General features: G+C 39.4%; 1 protein-coding gene across 1 annotated transcript; it reads left to right on the plus strand.

The window, feature by feature from the left end:
• The first annotated feature begins 1,954 nt into the window (after positions 1–1,954).
• On the plus strand, positions 1,955–21,017 carry ergic1 (endoplasmic reticulum-golgi intermediate compartment 1). Its single transcript, XM_030739331.1, has 10 exons — positions 1,955–2,092; positions 9,621–9,682; positions 13,286–13,358; positions 13,815–13,909; positions 16,455–16,579; positions 17,173–17,277; positions 17,375–17,435; positions 17,607–17,707; positions 18,508–18,630; positions 19,935–21,017. Exons 1-10 carry the CDS (start codon positions 2,073–2,075, stop codon positions 20,040–20,042), a joined length of 873 nt encoding a protein of 290 aa, XP_030595191.1. The 5' UTR covers positions 1,955–2,072; the 3' UTR covers positions 20,043–21,017.
• Positions 21,018–21,021: the final 4 nt, after the last annotated feature.

The following is a 21,021-nucleotide window of genomic DNA, read 5'->3' on the forward strand; positions in this document are numbered from 1 at the left end:
TCTTCTAGTGTCTCAGCAAAAGACCATTCTTCTTTGAGCTGAAAATATTTTGTTTCTTGATGCCTACACTGGGAAAAACCTTAATTGATCGATCTGATGGATTTTGGGGGAGACAGATGCATTTCTCAACCACACCAGCGTGATGTAGGGCTTTCTATTTCTGGTTTGCAGAGTTAATATGGTCAGCTAAATATTTATATCACAGTGGATGTGAATAAAACACATACTGTTGCAAAAATACACGTGCTGTCCTTTCATTTTTTGAACACGGGAGCATGATGAAAGCAAAGGCTTTTTTGCTTAAAAACTGAATTTACCACATATCAGCCATCTTCTTGTCTTGGTGACCGTTTTTTGCATGGGAAGTGTAATCATTGTTGGTCAGTTATTATACAGGCTTTTGTTGACTTGCCAGACAGTGCAGTTGATGTGTTTGGAGTTGTTGTGGAGGATTAGATGTTACCACAGTAATACCTATATTAGTTTTATTACAAAGACAATATGATTGATGTCACATGGAAGCCTCCAGTGGTGTAGTGGTTAAAACTGGCTGCTTGGCAAGCGAAAGGTTGCTGGTTTGATTGTGGCACCTGGTGTAAAACCCTGCCAAATCAAACGTGTGTAGCTACCTGCTGTGGCAAAGAAGCAGCTGAAAGTAGCTTACTTACTTTTAGAGGCCAATAAATAAATCTAAACAGTGTTTGTAAGTCTTAGAAAAGCTCTTAGCTGATTTATAATACATTATAAAATATACAGTATACAATGATAATAATAAAACCCATGCTCATTAATTATCATACTTTATGGACTGGCACTTATAAAGCACCTTCCAATCAAGTTCAGCGCTCAAAGCACTTCCTACCACAAGTCTTATTCACAAACTCACGTACATTCATTCAGCATTTTTTCTAACATTCACACTCACATGAAAGCATCAGGGAAACTAGGTGTTCAGCATATTGCAAAAGCAAAGATACTTCAACATATGGATGGGAGAAGCCAGGGTTCGTAACCACCAACCTTCTGATCAGTAGATGACCTGCTGTACCTCCTTAGCCTCAGGTGGTAGAGTTTTATAGCTATAACTTTTCATTTCTAGGTAATAAACCATTTTCCTTCATGGAAATTTGGTGGCTGTGGCACAGGAGGTGGAGCAGGCCGGCTACTAAAGGTCAGTGATCTAATCTTTGGCTCCTCTAGTCTACATGTAAAACTATTGTTGGGCAAGATACCAAACCCTGAGTTGCCCCTAATGCATCCATCTGAGTGTGTGAATGTTAGGTTCAAAGCATTTAGGCATAGAAAAAGGTACTTGTGTGACTGCAGCTCATAGTAATAAATAGAGGAGAAAAATATTAAACATGTACCAGTTCAAGTTTTTAGGGGTGGCTGTGGGTCAGGTGGTAGAGCTGGTTGTCCACCAACCAGTAAGGCTTGTAGATCAAACCCCAGCTCCTGCAGTCCATGCATCACGAACCATTGGAGTGTGAATATTAGATAAAAGTGCTTAGGTGTGTGTATGAATGAGACTTGTAATAGAAAGTGCTTTGAGTGCCAGACCAAATTATTAGAATTTTTTTAAAGTGCTCCCTCTGCACATGTAAAAATACACTGTGCAGTTCTTACAAAAAGAAAAAAACAGTAATAAAGACATAATACATATACTAAATTAAGTTTCCGTTTTGTGCAGTGTGTATTGCTCAGTTTTGTCCTGATATTCACAACCTTTTCCCCTCATAAAAATCTCTAATAATTCAAATTATTTAATACAAAATAAACACTCTGCATAATTTTCAGTCAATTAAAGTTTTTTTTTTTTTTAAACTGAAGTTATATGTATTTTTCTTTTGCTATTTATTATATTTTAATGCAGTTATATTACGGACGCGTCACTCAGAGGAAGTAGAATCACAGTGAACAGGAAGTACCTCTCACCCAATCAGTTTGTGCAAAGCGTCCTTAAGCTGACGTCAGCCCGGTACCCATGAACAACCGGTAGCGTTGAAGATAGTATGGTCTTCTGTTGTTTTTAGCTTTGTTATTTAACCTCCCCTGTCCAACGTACAAACACCATGCCTTTCGATGTCAGGAGGTGAGTACGGGGCTTCCGGTTCTTTGTGCGGGGATATGAAGGAGAAGGGGAAGGTGGAGGTGGAGGTGGAGGTGGTGGTCTGCTGTCTGTGAGCTCTAGATGAATTAACAGTTGGCTCGGCATCGCATGTTACTGAGGGAGCCAAAGTTGTCACAGTGTTGTGTTACATTTGGCATGAATGAACTCAGTTTTTTAGCGCTGGCTCTCGTTTAGTCGCCGCAGTGATGCTCGGGTATGCCTGTGGAGTTTTTGTGTGGGTTCCTCTTTGCGCATGCGCAAATGTCTTCGTTCAGACCTGCAAGACGTGAGACTGATTACAATCAGCATGAGAGTCAGCACATCAGCGGTCTAAACGGAGGCGATGGTCTGGGTTGGGTTGGTTTACGAAAGAAACGGATCAAAACATTTAGTCACTGGCAGCTAATAAACAGTCAGTGAAATCGGAATGCAGTCAGTGTAGTGCCATTCAGTCTATTGATATGCAACCTGAACTGGTTGCCACACCTTCTCAGTAGAAATGTTGAACCTGGCCATAGAGCACGCCCAAATCAAAATAAAAGACAGGATGTTTGCACTGAGGTGCTATTTGCATAGTGTTCACTTCATCCTGTTGGCCAGTGCCAGATGCTGGGCAGTACCGTGCCAAAGCCATTGAGTTACAACCCATTCTGAGTTAGTCCTTAGATTTTGAATGAAAATCCCCTATGGTTGCAACTTTTTAGATCATAAAGTTACATCTCCACACATTTACACAGAGTCTAAACATATTACAAGCCCAGACACCTCATTTGGAATACTCAAAATCATTTATTCCATTTTGTAGTGGTGGTTTTATACCTTTTGAGGAAAAGAAAAATAAACAGTTTAACTTGCATTCTCTGCCCTTCCTTCCCCAGAACATCAGCTTATAAACTTGACTGCAGAGTTCTGGAAGATGATTAAACACGTAAAAAAAAACACTCTTTAGAGGATATTGAATAGGTTATCTATTATTTTTGCAGATGTCATATTGCTCCGATTAAATGTGTCATCACACCCAAACTGAAGTCATTTCCTATGTAATAAACACTTACTTCATCTCACAATCTTATTTGAAGCTAAAATCAGCAGATATGTTGAAGAAAAGCATTAGATTTTTGTTTTGTTTAATTTTGTGAGAGAATGAAAATGATTGTCAAAACAGTTGGTAAGAATATTTCTTTTTATTGATTGGGATGCATTGTCAAATTTTTAGGCTTATATAGATGCTAAATTAACAGATTGGTTGATGCCATTTTGTTGGTTTCTATCTAAATTCTAAAACAAACCAACTTCAAAACACTACCTTCGAACACACAAAACTAATGTAACACAACAGATGAATATGGACTGTTACCTGTATAGCAGTTTTCTACTTTAAATGAGTACTCGGAGTGCTTTTTAACTACCATCTTCACTCACCCTTTCACACAGTGCTTTATTCTGTGCCATCGAGAGCGGTATGGGGTTCACTCTCTTGTCCAAGGATGCGTTGGCATCTGTACCACAAACCTTCCAAATTGCAGATGACCCACTCAACCTCTTAAGCAAGGATTGGCAGTTAATTTTCCCAAAGGAGGTACAATTAGGGCCTAATTGTAACGATTACTCTTACAGTAGCAGTTTCTAAAGAGATAAAGTTCATATTGAACAGAATTGAGTTCAGCTTATTGCTGTGGCCCTTCACAACAGTCCCAGTTTCTCATGTGGATAACTAGGGGAAATTACTTGCCCATCCCTGCTCTTGAGCCACAGCTGCCTTGTACACTGGCTGCTTCCATTGGTAAATGTGATTTCATCTGCTGATAGTTCAACAGGAACCATCAAGGCTGATATCTTGCATTACAGGTGCTTGTTTTTACACTAAATGTTAATGCAGAAATAATGAACAGATTTTTGAAAGTCATCAGCACATTCACATTGGAGGTCACAGTTTCTGTTAATCTTTCCCAAAGATTACAGCTGTGTTGTGATGACAGAATGAATTTAACACTCTCGAAGCCTCTCGGTGACCTGTGTACCCGGGTTGTGTCAGAAGAGGTCAAGTATCATTGTCTTCTTTGGGTGCTTTACTTACTTGGTGCCTTCATTAACAAAACCTGCATTGCAACAGCTTGAAAAGGCTTGACTAACTCTTTTGAGGTGTCGCCTGTTCAGAAATACTGCAGGGTTAGTCATTAGTGGGAGGGTGTGTTACATTTTATGGTTACTGTAGATTGCACCATCAACAAAAGTGTCATGTAGTCCCAGAATGTGCATGTTGTTTCTTTTAAAGCACACCACAAGTAAGTTAAAGTACAAAGCTGGTGTTTTCCTATCTTTTTATGGCAATAAATCCAATGAAAAGGAAAAAATAATACAGTGTTTATTTTTATCTCATTTGTTTATAATGATGGGAATATTTAAAACCAAATTGCACGTACATAATTTCATTCTTGAGGAAAAAAGACATGTAAATCTCTGCAGCAGCTGGACACTGTACTAGTTAGTCAGCTTTCCTCAAAAACGGTGAATTTTTTTATTTGTTAGGAACTATTTTAAGCTGTGGATTAATGTACATTTGGTGTTTTTAGGGGTTTTTCCAAGCAGCAGGATGGTGAGTCCTTGTATTCCCCTTGTGAAACCTCTTAGGAAGGTTCTGGGTTTGATCTTTTCAAGAAATTGACAATGTATTGGCTTTCTTCGCTGCTTTTGATTGGTGTTTCAACTGTAATAAAGTTTCTTCACAAATGTCAACTTCCAACAGTGAGGATCACCTCATTTAGGATGACCGGGCAGCGTCATTGAAGGAACAAGTGAATCACTGAAAGGCTTTTATGCCCAAGTTTAATGTCCTTTAGATTATGTCATTTATTGGCACAAGGACATTTTGTTTTAGCCAGCGTGATGATCTGCTGTGTTTGCTATGTGGTGACTTTAGAGCCTTAATATGGATGTTCCGTGTTTTGTCAATAAATGCAGTAATGCCTCTTTATCGTAACAGAGTTGGGTTACCTACGCAAAGAGAGAAGCGTTGCTTGTATTCTGTGGTCTAAGGAGTGAAAAGAAGAACCTTGATCATCTGTAATGTGGGTTTACTCAGCTATACGTGCAATGAACTTCTGACTCATTATGACTCATTTGTGAGATTTGGTTTATTTATTTAAGACCCTCATTGAAAAGTAGCCTCATGCTTTTATGTCATGGTGTCAGCAGAGAGATGCTGGTACACCACGTCCTCACTAATCGCATATCATCTGAGCAGTGAGATCTGACGGAAGTCAATGTGTTGACGCTAATTCAGGAAATTGCGAGCATCATTGATAGACCGAGATGTGAACTCTTGAATCCACATCATTATTATTCATGAATACAGAGTGTTCTGAGCAGAGGAAACTAGTCGAAACCCAAGTTTTAAAATACATATACTGAAAGTTTGTCAAAGCTTATTTTAAAGTGTTTGTGTATTTATATTTCATTACAAAATGTTTTTAGTATTTAAGTATATAGTATATAAGTATATTTTGAAATAATTATTCAAGATATTTTATATTTTTTAAATACTGACTTATATAAAGTGTGCTTTATTATACTTGTAAATAAATATTTTTTTTTTTTTTTTTTTTTTTTTTTTTTAGTCATGCATTTCTTATGTTAGTCTTTTGATGTGACTTTTATTATTCTGTTTGGTATTTTTCCCCCCTCTCCTTTTTTTCATTTGTTATACGTTAAGTGGCTTAATAATTTTAGTAGTATTAGCTTGTTTGGTGTTTCCCTGTTGGCTGTAGGTGTTGCTAATCACAGCTGGATTTTTCCAGGGGCTGTTCTAATTCAGACAGTCGATGGTGGGTATTACGATTGTACACGTGTCCTCAAGTTTCACTTTAGCCTGTCAAAGTTTTTTCACTTTCGTCCAATAACCCCATCTGATGTAATTGATGCTAATTATGGCTTCAAAGAGAGCAGTGGACCAGGACTAAATGGGATTGAAACCAAATTCTCTTAACTACATGTGAAATACCAGCTATCTGGAGAACTGTACATATTACTCCTCTTCATAAAGGTGTTAACACTATAGACTTATTTCAGTTATTTGCTCAACTCCCAAAGTCTTTGAAAACATTTTTTAGAATCATTTATTTCTGTATCATATCTTTTCACAACATCAATTTTGTTTTTGATTGAACTATTGAAATTTTACTGTTCTCTTGAAATTCACCAGTGATGGTTTTTCTGCTACTGATTGCAGTTATCTTACCGGGGGCTACATTCATAGATCTCACCAAAGATTTTGACTTGCTGATCATTATCTTCTTTTAGATAAGCTTCACGCTGTTGTCACAACATACACTAATGTGGTTTAATTCCTATCTGCACAATATGAAACGGTGCCTCATTTTCAATGGGTGTTCAGTGAAATTGATTATTTAGCAGCGAGAGGTACCTTAAGGTTCTACTACTGGACCTTTCATTTTTTAAATATTTTTATTAATGATTTATCACTATTTCTTTGATTGCTCTGCACAATCCTATGCAGATGGTACTATCATATATACATCAAAGGCTTCTGTTTTGCAAATTCAGGCCCTGGAATGCAACTTTAATTTTCTTCAGGCCTCGTTATCAGCTAATAAATTACTGCTTAATAAATCAAAAGATTACCTGATGCTTTTTTTGGTGTAAGGAAGAACCTTAAACTTAAATCTTTTTTATTGACTATAATGTAATGCAGTGATGGTAGAGTGCTATAAAAAGTAGTAGGAAATTTATTTTTTTTAGACATGTGGACTGACTCTGAGCTTACCTCAAACCATTATCGATTATGTTTTGGAAAAGGTTAATTTTGGCGTATCGTTCCGGGCACAGCTTTACACACAATGTTAAACAAAGACTTGCTGCACAGCTTACTTTGGACTGTGCTGACATAGTGTATCAAAATGCCTCTAAGTATGATCCTCATCCTCTTAATGGTGTGTATATATAATCAACTCTGTAGATTCATATTAGACTCTTCTTTTTTTTTTTTTTTTTACTTTATTCACTGTATAATGTTTGACAGACTCAGCTGGCTTCCTCTAGATTCAAGATGTAAATATCAATATATAAAATACATTTGAGTAAAGTAAATATTAGTTTATGAATGGGACTAAATGTGCTAATGATTTAATTAGAGTTGTTGTTTAATTGTCACTTCAGAATGAACACACTGTATGTAGGACTGTGCTTTACAATGTTCCAGATAATTCTCATTTTCAGCTGAAATAGTGTCGTTGTAAGGCAAGAAACATTACTCATTTTGTTTAATGTCAAGTGGCAGGTGCCGTGTTGTGGTCATGTCTATTATTGTCCTCTTGTGGTGTAAGCTTAAATCTGGCCTTTATTTACTGACCCCAGGTTTTAACTGCGGGACAGTGTTTGTAAAATAGTGTGTTATTCCAGTTGGGTGACATGATCACATGCCTTTTTTACTTTTCCTTCAAAGCAGAGGCATGTATCTGAATGAGGGGGTGTGTGTTTGGATGGGATTCCTTGATTTCAGCTAGGGAATAGTGCCGTTACATGTTTTGCCTTTTAAATGCTCGGATGGTATACAATTCTAAATACTTGAGCAGATATTGTATGTACGGAGTGCTGTTGTGCTGTGATGTCATAGTATTAATTTTTTTCCCCACATCTCCAGCTGCTAATTCCAAGTTTAATTTAGACCTTGCCTCCAGTTATTTATAGTTGTAGCATGACACTCCACCTCACATTTCTAGCCAGCAGTTGAGAAGGATTTTGTTTCATCGCACACATTTGTATTTATATGTGTTTGTGCTCGTCCTGGAAGAGATGGGTTTTTTAAATTAATTTATTTTTTTACTGATCCATCAAAGGTAGAGAAATAATATAATTAGGGGTGGGACTTGATTAAAAAAATTAATCTAATTAATTAGAAGCTTTGTAATTAATTAATCAAAATTAACGCGTTAAAGTCCCACCCCTAAATATAATATAAAACAGAATATTCTAAAATGCTAAAATGCATAGAAAAAAAGCTACATGCTCTAAAATACCTGTGTAGTTTTTCTAATTAAGTGGGGAAAAAATGTATATAAATAATCTAAATATAATCCAGATGACCTTTATTAATCATTAAACTGAAGTTTTATGTTTCAAATGTATAATTTAAAAATTAAGCTTAACAAAATTAAGCTTAATGTGCAAAAGTTATGTATTCCTAAAATAAGCTCAGTTGCTTTTTGTTTTTTGTCACTGTCCCAAATGTGACGGCATTACAAAACTGGCTTCAAATGTGACCGCTATGACCACAAGCTGCCCTACCAACACTGGTCATGCTACCTTCACTGGATAAAGTGTAAAACTTGAACAGACTCCAAAGAAGTGGAAATGACTAGAATGGGACTTGCAAGGCCTTCACATGGCAGGGATGTAGATGGTTTTGCTCCACCTGTCAGGTTCTTTCATGGTGCCGATGCGAGGAAAGTGACTGCGCATGAACTGTCTGCATTAGTTGCCCCGATCCTGATACAGAATGATCCAGGCTATCTCTACAGTGATATAATACTAAAGAGAGGCTCTAGGGATGCTTTACATTAAAAGAAAGGCATTCAAGCAGGAAGTGTTGCAACACAATGAGAAGCAGCAGGGTTGTGTTAGATGAAGCCCACCCTCATATTTCCTCCCCCACCCTGCTTTGGATTAGCTGTGATTATTTCTCTGGCAGCTCTAAGTGGAAGAAATGTGGACAGATGTGACTGTTTTGGTAGGAAAGTTGAGTGCAGGAGGGGAGATGAGAGTATCAGGGGTGTGGGTGGAGTTTTCACAGTCAGTGATGAAGTTCAGGGCCAAAAAATGTTTCACTGCCCAAAAAGGCCATGCGCAAGAAGTCCTGAACCTAAATAGTTTTGGTGTTGAGTAGCAGGTTTTTTTTTTCTTCCCTTTTTCGGCTCCCAAAATTGGCAACAACAGTATTTCACAAGCAGATTGTGTCAGGTGGAAATGATCTTGCCGTCTCTTAAACACTGATTTACGAGCAGTTTAAAAAAAAAACAAAACAAAACGAGGTATTTTTAGAATTATTCAAAAAAATGTTAAACTGAGGATTTTACTGAGAGTAAATCAGCAGTTTTTAGAGCCACTCGCTGCCAAGAAGATGAAGCCATATAATTTAAAGTGATTGGTGTACTTGTGTTTATATTCGCATGTGTGTTTTTGTTGGCTTTGTGTTCATGTGGAGTGTCGGAGACCTTTGTTGGGGTCAGGTCATAATTACAGAGCAGACATTTGAAGGAAGAGGTGTAGCCCTGTAAAAGTGTGTGTGTTTGTATGTGTTGCGGCTGACCGTCTGGATCTGTTATATGTAATGGCGGACGTCCAAAGCTAACATTCCACCACGCTTCTGTAATATTGCACAGCCTGATGGGTACAGAATGTGCTGAGAAACGCAGCACATATTTACATTTAGTTTTTTTTTTCCCTTGTTCCCCTTTTCACTTTTCTTTTTCTTTTCCTTCTTGTCTCTCCTCAGATTTGATATCTACAGGAAAGTGCCAAAAGATCTCACCCAGCCAACATACACAGGGGCTTTCAGTGAGTAGTCCTTCATGCACAGGCACAAAATCATGAGCATCTACTTTTGGTGTTGCGTTATTTGGAGGTTTGTTACTGGAATCCCTGAATCTCGCTTCTATAAATGGGGATTTATGTTTAAAATGTAGCAAAGCAAGACAAGAAACTTGATCACTTTTTCCAGTTCAAGTTAGCTGAAAAGATCGATCTGCTTCGTGACTGTTCATCTGCCTGCAATAGTTTGACAGCAATGAAATCCGCCTCTGCGTCACCTTTCAAAGTGAGAATCAGCACAAACCAAAGTGTAAAATTGACAAGCCATATTTCTTTTTGTCACTTCTCTGCATGTTGAACAAATAAGATGCCATGTGTTAATCTTTGTGCAGTAGAGCATCTGGTGGTTAGATTTTGTGTGGGCTTTCTTTGTGCTGACTAAAGGTCTCAGCTTTACAGTTATTATTGTTTTGTGTTTTCCAGTTAGTTTCTATCAGATGTTTCCAGAGTGGGTTAGATCAGTTTATGATACATTGTTTGACACTATCTAATATACAGTGATTTAGTTTAGTTTTTAGAAGTTTCAGTGTTAAACATGCAACAAAGCCTCACTTGGCAAGTTGTAATAATAAATTTGACCAAACTGACAGAGACTAAAGCATGGACATGTTCTTATTTTATTTAGCTTGGAGTACACAGTGTTGTTTCTATTAGATCTCTTTTTCTCAACCTAAAGTCTATTTTTTTCTTTTTTTCTTTCTTTTATTTTTTAGTTAACTGAAGTGTCATACCTGTAGTTTTAGTTTGCTATAATTAAAAAAAAAATCTTGCTTCACTTCACATTAGAAGATGTGTAAACATGCTAATGGACCTGATGGACCCTTTTGTACTGTGCAAAAGTCTCAAGCCACCCCACGTTTCTTTAGATTTTGCGAGGAAAATGGGAAATCGGTGCAGAGATTTATTGAAACATGTGCAAACATACATGAAAATACAGAATATAAGGCAAAAACAGAGCTTGTACAACTGTAATGAGTCAACATTTAATAGGATCACCTTTATTCTTCAACATAGCCTGAACTCGCTCAGGCAAGCTTTCTTCTAATTTCTTTAAGTAGTCTTCAGGAATAGTTCTCCGGGCTTTTTAAATGACCTATGGCTGTATTTACAGATGGCTGTAGACACTCACTGTTGTACCTCTCTAAAAAGGGTCAGGTACAAGGCCTGGACAGCAAATGAGTGAAAGAGCAGGCAATGAAAAACTTGGAAAGACCTTCAGAACGTCTGGAGGCCTGTTGCTGAAGACCCCTTTAAAAATTCCAAGGTCTGGCTCCTTGGAAGCAAAATATAAAGTAATGAAGGGTGGCTCAAGACTTCTGCACAGTACTGTATTGCTTTCTCTCATTTCTGCAAACCGCCTTGTTCTTAAATGGTAATAACATTTGAGTCCTAGCAGGGTTTAGAGGCAGTAGCCTATTTTTTGAGCTTGAGAATAAAAAGTGAACAGAATGGGATGCAAATCTCTGCTCAGGCAGGCAGATGTTTAGGAAGGAGATGACAGGTATAATTGTAATTTAAATGCTTCCCTTTTCTCAGCTCAGAGGTCTGTTCTGACATCATTTTAATACATGTGGTATGTTAAAAATGTTAATGGCCATGTTCTCTCATAGCCACGGGCAACTCAGGAGTCAGCAGTGGAAATCTGACTGCTTTTTCCTGTCAGGTCATGAGTTTTCCTTCTTGCCATCAATAAGTCATTGTGTAATCAGGTACTGTGTTGATTATTCACTGCTTGATAGAAGACAAGAGACCCGATGACACATTTTTGGCTCCATCGTTATTCATTAGTCAGCTGATGAAGACACAGTTTTTCTACTGTCAACAAAACTCATGACACAGTGGATAAACAGAACTGTCATTCCAGTATTAGATCCTTTAAAGCGGATAATAATTTCCTAGATGACAGCAGAAAGAAGTTACTAAAGTTATACACCCATGTATCCACCCAAGAGGAAATGGCTATGAGTCCTTCCTGCACACAGTTGACTCCCTTCCTGACTCCATCCACTGTCTAGGGGTGACGGCACTGGGCTGATTCGGATATTAGACAACTGTTAATGCTCCATCCACACCACCACACTGACATTCAGGCCACTGTGGCAAAAAGAAACCGAGTCTGCTTTTTTTCACAAAAGGCCAAATATGTGACCCACATCTGCTTTTGTTACTCCCTTTTTTCTTTTTTTTTTCCCTCTTCAGGGCACATTCTGTGGGGTTCAGTTTACTCTAAACAATAGCTCTGTTTTTAACCAGCATGGTCTCCGGAAGTACTCTTGTTTTGGATATATTGTATCAGTCTCTTGTTTGTCTGTCTTAGTATTTGTTTTTCACCTGTGCTGGTAGAAAAAAAAGCTAATTTGCCTGTGCTATGTGGGGGAAAGTTAGCCTTAGAAGGAACAGAGAAGTTGGAACAAAAAAGCACATCTGATTGCATAAATAAGGCTAGTTTCAAATGTCAGTTACTGATTCATGCTGTTATTGTATCTGATTCCTTTGTGTCACAGTCCTAAGAATGTCTGAGGTCTCCGGATGAGCTGGAGCTTAAATAACAGTCGTTTTGTGTCTTTGTAAATCATTTGGCGTGTTGGTATTTCCATTGGGAGTCTGTTTAAGATCAGTTGTAGCCCATTGCTCTAATCTTTAGTAATCCCTGTCCTATATTGCGTCCTTTGAAAGCAGAGAAAATTACTGTACGAGTCTTTTAATGAACCTGAATTTGTAATCTGTGTGTCATAGCGACACTCCCTTGTTTGTAGGTTAAACATTACCTTATGTAAAGCTTCCTCTAGCCACAGGTTCGCCTGTGACGCCCTGCTAACCACAAGGTCGTGTGACTGTGTGAACCTAGGAGACTGTTGCCACGTAAACATGCCTCACCTGGTGAGCAAGAGCTTTCTAACCAAGGCTCTCACCACACTGGATAGACCACAGTTGCGCAGACACAGATCAGTTCCTTCCATATTTATCTTCGTAAACACATGGCACCTTTTTAATTTGACTCTACAGCCGATTAGTTTGGTGCGTGGCACGAAGCAGACGACCTGGCTTTTTAAGCTCAGACTTTATGTCGGCACAGAGTGAAAAAAGGTTAATTTTCCTGATTTGGTTTCTGCTCAGCTCCTTTTTTAGGAGCCATTTTTTGGCCTGGGTTGATTGTCGGTGTGTGAGTTTGTCTAAGGAAGCCTAAAATGAGTTGTTTGCAGGACTTACTAAGGCGTAGCATGAGATCACCTCTCTCAAAGAAGTTATGCTGTAATGGCTGCCTGTTGTGCTGGTATTTAATGTGTAATTAGTGTAGGAGGTTCTTTAAAAAACTTTGTAATCACAGGGCTAACACTGTCTGTAAAGCTGCTATTTAGAGACTTTTTTTTATAGCTGCGGTGATTTCATTAATACCAATAGCTCAGGTCAGCAACTCCTAAAGACCAGGTTAGTCCGGATCATTTGGTTTGCATGATTCTGTGTAAAAATGGTGTAATTTGAGATTAATGTGAAAGAAGTGACATGTGAAACCAGTGACCTAAGTATGAACAAGGTCTTCATGCTAACGTTCTTCCTCTTTGTCCACAGTTTCCATCCTCTGCTGTGTCTTCATACTCTTCCTCTTCCTGTCTGAGCTGACGGGATTCATAGCCACTGAAATGTAGGTACTGCCGCCTGCCTAGTAATATCCTCTAGCTGAAATGTACAGTTTCTTGGTTACCACACAGGCACAGACATGGGACTTAATTATGAATGTCAATGCCCTCATTATGATGTATTCTGCCCAGCCAGTGTTGTAACCAATGAATGGAGTCAAATTTGTGACAGGAAATTGGCTTTGTGCATGCGTCAGCCTCATGGCAATGTGTAATAAGGGATGATTTGGTAAGGGTGTGACAGAAAGGAAATTACACTGACAGAGATACACAATTGCTCTCTCCTTGTAATTTGGCAAAAGATGAGTCCCCTGCTATTAAAGTGGTGTGCAATGGCATGACATAGAAGGAGAAAATTGTCTTTTTCTAATGAAAATGGGCCCTTTTTTTTTTTCTCACTCTCTCATTAAAAGTTTGTTTTCTGTTAGTCTAACCATTTTTCTTTTTTCCATCCATTGCAGTGTAAATGAACTGTATGTGGATGATCCCGATAAAGACAGTGGTGGGAAGATAGATGTGAGTTTAAACATCAGTTTGCCAAACTTACACTGTGATTGTGAGTATATACATATATACAAATCTCTATTTTTCTGCATTACATCTTTGTTTGCATCTTTCCATATCCACACTCTGTAAGGCCTCTTTTAGCAGTCTGTTTTTCCCTTCATCAGACTCATACTTTCCATGTGCCCTGTCATTTGACATGTTATATTGGCAAAGGATAAATGATGCCTTAGATAAAGAAGCACACTCTCAAATATTGTGCAAAAGTCTTGAGCCACCCCTCATTTTTTTCTGATTTGCTTCCCATGAGTCAGACTTTGTAGTAACTTTATTCTTGTCACTTTTTTAAAGAAAAATGGATTTGAGGAATAGTTTTCCTGTCCTTGTACCAGACCATTTTCAGAGGAGTTTTCTTTTTTTTTGTTTAAGCCACTTAACCTATGAATTTATAAATAAGGCACCTACCTCTAAGGGATGAACCAGTGTTGTGTCTGCACGTAACAGAAACCTAAACTATATATTTAGGAATGTTGTTGCTGGTAGTCGGTCACAAAAACACATAATTTCTTCCCATTTCTTTAGTCTATGAAAAATCAATGAAAAATGCCAAAGCTTGACAGTTTGACAGGCATTAAAAAATTGTTTTTGCACCAACAAAGGGATTCCCAAAGAGCAATTGGCTGAAACCTTGGTACACTGAGTGATGTGCAGCATCTCCTTTAAAAAAAAACAAAAAAAAAAAAACTGAGGAAACTGCAACAGGACAACAGAAGCAGTGTCAGGCCTAAAAAGCTACCTGCAAACTGATGAATAGTATCTGAAAGTATTTTCCTAGGAAAATATAAAGAAATGAGTGATTACTCAAGACATTTGCACAGTATGAAGCAGTTGTGGTGTAGCCATCTGCGGCACCACTCCAAGATAAGACTGCTGTTGAACCTCGTGCTGCCCCGCAGCTGTGATCCTTGTTTCACATTGTCGCCCCCGCTGGCTCGTATACTGCACTTCGATGTCTGCGCGGTTGAAGGGTGCCAGGTCACTTTTCTGCTCCTCATGACTCCCCTCCGAAACTATGCCAAATGACAAATCACTTGCACAAACGCACTAGCAGGTCTCAGACAGTGCAGAAAACTCACACATCGATTCAGTTCGGGCAATATCCAAAAATGGAAAGGCTTATAACTGCTTGTATGAAAATTAAATCCAGATTTCTGTGATAGAGGCTTTGGCACGCAGACGCACAGCTGCTGGCCATGTGTTCGGACAAGCTCGCTCGCTCATTGCATACCTAAACAAAGGCCGTCCCCTGCCGTTACTAATGAAAGCTCTTGATGATTGTATGTATAGTGGTTTTGTTTATTTGCGGAATTTAAGCTTTTTTTTCTTTCTTAAGTGTGGGGCCCTCTTAAGTGGCAGCTCAAACACGTCGGTCTGAGCACACTGCAGCTGCGTGTAATGAGCAGAAACGTTCCTCTCATTGCGATTATTGTACATAAGTCAAATTTCCAGGCCTCCAAAGAGGTTGCCATCCATTGCGAATTTACTTCAAGGAAGAAGCTCTTGCATCATGGAAAACTTGACGTTTCCATCCCCTGTTTTTAGCATTTATCTGCTCTGCTGCCCCAGAGTTAAACATCATCTCCCTTCGGTGACCTTTACGGATTGCCCTGCCTTGATTTGTGACTTCATGGAAAAACACATCTGTGTGTAAATAACCTTATAATAACCTCCACTTTCTTTCAGCCTGCTTCAAGTGTGAAATGTCTTAAAAAGGAGAAGCAACTGTCTCTCGCATACACTCGCACAGGCACACTTCACTTATATTTATGCACTGTATTTTGAGATTTGGATAGATGGAGGTGGGGGGCGGGGGAGAATCCCGTCTTGAATGTCAAAGGTCAGGCAGACAGCGTGTAGAGGTTTTAGCACAGATCAAGCAGACATCCCTTTCTGTCTCTCTCAGCGCTGCTGGCTGACATAAAACACAGGCAGCCTCTGAAAATAGGCCACTGCCAATGTGTGCCAGCGCACGGCCGCCTGAAAGAAAGGGGTGAAGTCTAGATGGAAAAACACCGACAGAGAGAAGGGGCCGACTGGGCATCATAAATGGTCTGACTAGACTTTGTGTGTTTACTCTGTGGGTCACCCTCTGCAGTGATAACCAGATATTCTCTCTTTGGTTTCTCTTTCTTTATGAATAAAAAGTGTGTGTTTGGTTTTCAAAAGTTGAAGAAAGCAGCTGCTCACATTGAGAACAATCAATATTTAGATGCCCAGAAAGTCTGGAAAACGCCTTCCACAAGGTGGTGATGTTCTCAGAAAGCTGATTTTTAGCTAAATCTATAAATAAAATAGGCAAATTTATGTTATGGAATTAAAAACACTTTAGTTCCTGCTTCTTAAACATTTGTCACTGTTTTCCTGGTATGTTAGAGATTAAGGTAGTCAATTAAACAAGTCCCAGAAAAATGATCAGTCGGTTTTGCTGGTTCCTTTGTATTGTTTAACTAAATGATTAACTGTCTAATCAGCCTAGCACTTGTCTGAATTTGCGTGGGCACCTCATTGAATCATCTCCCGTGTATCTTTGCTTTCAGTGGTGGGGTTGGACATCCAAGATGAGATGGGACGCCACGAAGTCGGTCACATAGAGAACTCGATGAAGATTCCTCTAAACCAGGGTGATGGCTGTCGCTTTGAGGGGGAGTTCACCATCAACAAAGTAAGACCTCACCTCACAGTGTAAGAAGACTAATCCATACACACTGTGTGAACCACTTATGCTCCTGCTTCCCTCCAGGAAATTGTAAAACTCAGCTTTTCTGTGCCCGGCAGTTAACTCATGATGGATTGGATAATGGGCCTGATATTTGTATTTTGCTGACATACAATCCTGGACTGTACGTCAGCTGTATATTTGACTTGGACTCCAGTTAAAAAGGGATGTTGTCCCCCCCACCAACCCCTTCAGTCTAAATTGAGTTATGCTAAATGGAGCGAGTGCTGGGATTTAGTTACACCTAACGGTATAATCTAGGCTCCACGAAGCTGTGTTTGTCCCACGTCTGCATCTTGTGCGTCAGTCTTTCCGCTACATTTACAGTGATTAACCCAGCAGCTTAACAGTTGACACTCTTGCTTGTGGGAGTAGTTGGAAATATGTAAAACATGCACGGTCGGGAGGCGAGGAACATTTAGTTTCCAACCAAACGCATCCAGGCTCTGTCATTAGCTAACTAAATGTCTCGCACGTGCTTGTGGTGTTAGACACAAACTCACCTCGGTGTGTGTGTGTGTGTTTGTGTGTGTGTTCAGGTACCGGGAAACTTCCACGTGTCTACACACAGTGCCACAGCGCAACCTCAAAGCCCTGACATGACCCACACCATCCACAAGCTTGCCTTTGGAGAAAAGCTCCAGGTGAGGATGCTTACACAAAATAAATAAATCAAGAGAAAGTGGAGGAGGAGATCAACAACAATGAACATGGATGTTTTCTCTATTTATTGTCACAAAGGTTCAAAAAGTCCAAGGAGCCTTCAATGCGTTAGGAGGGGCCGACAGGCTGTCATCTAATCGTATGTATCCAGACAGCTCATGTACTCATTATGACCACCTTATGACAGTGCCTACATAGGATGATGTAATGTCACAAGACACCCACTGGACAGAACTTGTGTTGTAAAGACTGCACTTAATACTGAAGATGCTTTGTTTGTTTTATTGGCATAATGTTGTGTCCCTTGCAGCTCTGGCTTCACATGACTACATATTGAAGATAGTACCAACAGTGTATGAAGACCTCTCGGGCAAACAGAGGTTCTCCTACCAGTATACAGTAGCCAATAAGGTACTGCATCCCTTCACTCATTAGTTGATAACCTTTTTTCATCACAGAAGCAGCGCGACCATCTCAGCATATGTCCGGAGCACGTAGCGTGCGTGTAGCTTGTGTTAATGTGTGCACTGACCTGAAAGTGAAAGCTCACCCATAGTGACTGGAAACACTCGCAAGATGTCAACAAACTTTAAAAAAAAAAAAAAAAAAAACACTTCCTAGAACTGTGTAGATGGACAGCTGGGACCGGAGTGTGGAGTAATAACAGTGCAGGTCAGCTGTGAAGCAGGGGCAATAAGGGCCTGAGTAAAATATTCCAAAACCTCATTTCGTAAGCATAAATAGCGGTCCAGCTGAGGCCCACATCCGAGCCTGGAGCGCAGTATTGGTCTACGTCATACTACATGTGTTGAATATGGTCAGAGTTATTGTGTTGGGCAATTACTGCAGCACCGAATTTGGAGAAATGGATTTATATCCAGTGACTGATGACATGTCAACTTGTAACAATAGCTCAATTCATATCGTAGCCTCCTCGAGATTACTTCATCAGAGTATTATTCAGTCAAGATTTATTTTTAATTAATCATTTATGACTGTCGAGTGACTTTATCCGAAACTGATTCTGGAATGACTCATAAATACCAAAGCTGCCACCACCGCCACTGTAGATAAGAATATATATACAGATTTATTTTACAAACTTAATGGGATTAACTTTTCTCACTGTCGGTTAGATGGATTTCTCTTGTCAGACGCCGCTGAAAGCACATTAAGTTTTGTGATGCTCTTTCTTTTTCTTTTATACACAGGAGTATGTTGCTTACAGCCACACGGGAAGAATTATCCCAGCGATCTGGTTCAGATACGACCTCAGTCCGATCACAGTAAAGTACACAGAGAGGAGGCAGCCCTTCTACCGCTTCATCACAACAGTGAGTGAACCCAAGCCTGCGGCCCCCAGAGCTGTTTTATGAAAGTCGCTTTTATTTGAATTACCGGCCACCCCTCATTTCTTTATATTTTGCTTTAAGGAGCCAGACTTTCTTGAAATGCTTTTTTTTTTTTTTGGTTTGTTTGTTTGTTTGTTTTTAAAAGAAGGTCTTGAGCACTGGTTCAGGCTTTCTGAAGGTCTTTCGTTTTCTTTTTCATTTTTTCATCTCTTTTCAAGTTCAGTCCTTGTACCTGACCTTTTCTGTTTAAGTTACACAACACTGATCTATGAATGATTCAAGCATAAAGAAGGCATCTAACTCAACAGGATGAGCCGGTCATGAGTCTACACATGGAAAAAAACTTTGCAAAGAACCAATTTTAAATTGTATTTTTAGGTACTTTGTTACTAGCAGCCTGTCACAAAAAAACAATTTTTTCAGATTTCTTTAGTCGAATCTACAAAAAAATCCCAAAGATAACACAGTTAGACAGGCGTCAAAAAATTTTTGGACCAACAAGGTGATTCCCAAAGATCTGCATCTGGCTCTTCAGTTGATCCATCTACTGTTCACTGAAGCCTCGGCAGAAAGGGTCTCGGCAGAAAGGGTCAAGAGGCCATTCTCGATGAAGGGAAACGGGGAGAAAAAGCTGAAGTATACCAAATTACACAAGAGCTGGACTAAAAATCAGTGAGAACTCTTTGAGTAAGAAATCAAAGGGGAATTTGGTATATTTCAAAAGCCCTGCCACCTCTACGCAAAGCCTGACTAGCCAGTCCCTCCTTTTTTTAAACCTCTGAACTCCTTTGTGCTAAACTAGTGTAGCCAGCTGCTAAGTGTGGCGCTCATGTTCTTGGCATGAAAGTTAATAATGACCATTAATAATGACCTGCTGAATCCCTTTTGTCTTCCTCAACTCCCCTTGTCGTTTGTGGAATTTTGGCTTAGCCTCCAGCGCCTCATCAGGAAGTTTCCTGTTGACTGATAATGCGGTCAGCATTAAATTGGCTGCCTGGCTGATGAGCCACGCCGTTATTTGTCTTGTGTGGTGTTTAGCTTTATCATGACTTAAGGCATTGATAAGAGATGACTGTTTTTAATGTGCTCATGAGTCATGGCTCAGGAGTGTGAGTCAGACAGGACTCTTTGGTGGATTCCAACACACACCGAGACGTCGGTGCAGTGTATTGTTTTGATAAATGCGATTAGGCCCAGCTGATATTGAGACATAAGAAGAAAACATCAAAGCTTTTAAATCTTGAGCCTGACAGGATTTCTTTCATTTTTTTTTTTTGTTGTTGTAGATTTGTGCCATCGTCGGAGGGACGTTCACAGTCGCGGGGATCATCGACTCCTGTATTTTCACCGCTTCGGAGGCCTGGAAGAAGATACAGCTTGGCAAAATGTCATGATGACTGCTTCCCACCCCTCCTCACATCTTATTTATAAGTGCAAAGTTGCTAGCCTGTTAGCTAAATCCAACCCGAATTGCCTTCCTTCAGGAGCTTGTATCACCTTGTCCATATAAGAGTCTTGGGCACTTGATTTAACTACCAGGCTACAGGGATGCGTCTGTTTTATTAAAGATCCTCTTGGCCTCTTTCTGCTCTGCTGACGTGAGAACGCTGACTATCACATATCAGCTTCCTCCGTCTTCAGTGTCAGGAGGGGAAAGGAGACGAGATCTTTTGTTACTTTGTGCCAGGGTTTCATCCTGTATGTGGGTTTTTATTGAAGGTTGCGGCTGATATTTTTAGTATGACGTGAAAGGATAATAATAGATATGTCCACATGTATTCAATCTAAGGAACATTTTTAATTCATGGGGATGTGGGGGGGATTATTTAGAGGAAGAATGATATAATTCAGTGAGGAAATGGGATCAAAACAGGATCATCTCAACCATGTTGTGTTGCTAAATCAGAGGACCAGTCTAGCTGCTTTTGACTCCTCAAAGCTGCAAAAGTAAATGATTATTTATAGGAAGTATTGTTGGGATTTATAAAGCACGCATAGGATGGGTTGAAGTCGATAGTGTTGTCTGTACAAACGGCATTTTGTGTCATGCAACCTGGTCTCTTGTCTTATCTCCACTACTCAACCTGTGTGCCTTTTGGCTTACTGTTAAACCGTTCAGGATTATCACCAGCTGTCATGTGTTCGTCAGCCTCTTTCTGCCACTGGAAGCTGCATTTTCAGTTTCTCCTGCTTGTTTTGGTATCGGTGCAGACTCAGTTTTCGAGATCTCTTTACAGCACATTTATCAGTCCATTCGTACCAAATATGTCCCTAATTTCACCTTTTTTTTTATTTCATCTCAGTGATTGCAAAAATATAGTGAATGTTTGCATTTTTTCTATTCTTTTTTTTTTTTTTTTTTTTTGGTTTATC

Source organism: Archocentrus centrarchus, chromosome 10 (assembly GCF_007364275.1).
Source record: "Archocentrus centrarchus isolate MPI-CPG fArcCen1 chromosome 10, fArcCen1, whole genome shotgun sequence".
NCBI classification, from domain to species: domain Eukaryota; kingdom Metazoa; phylum Chordata; class Actinopteri; order Cichliformes; family Cichlidae; genus Archocentrus; species Archocentrus centrarchus.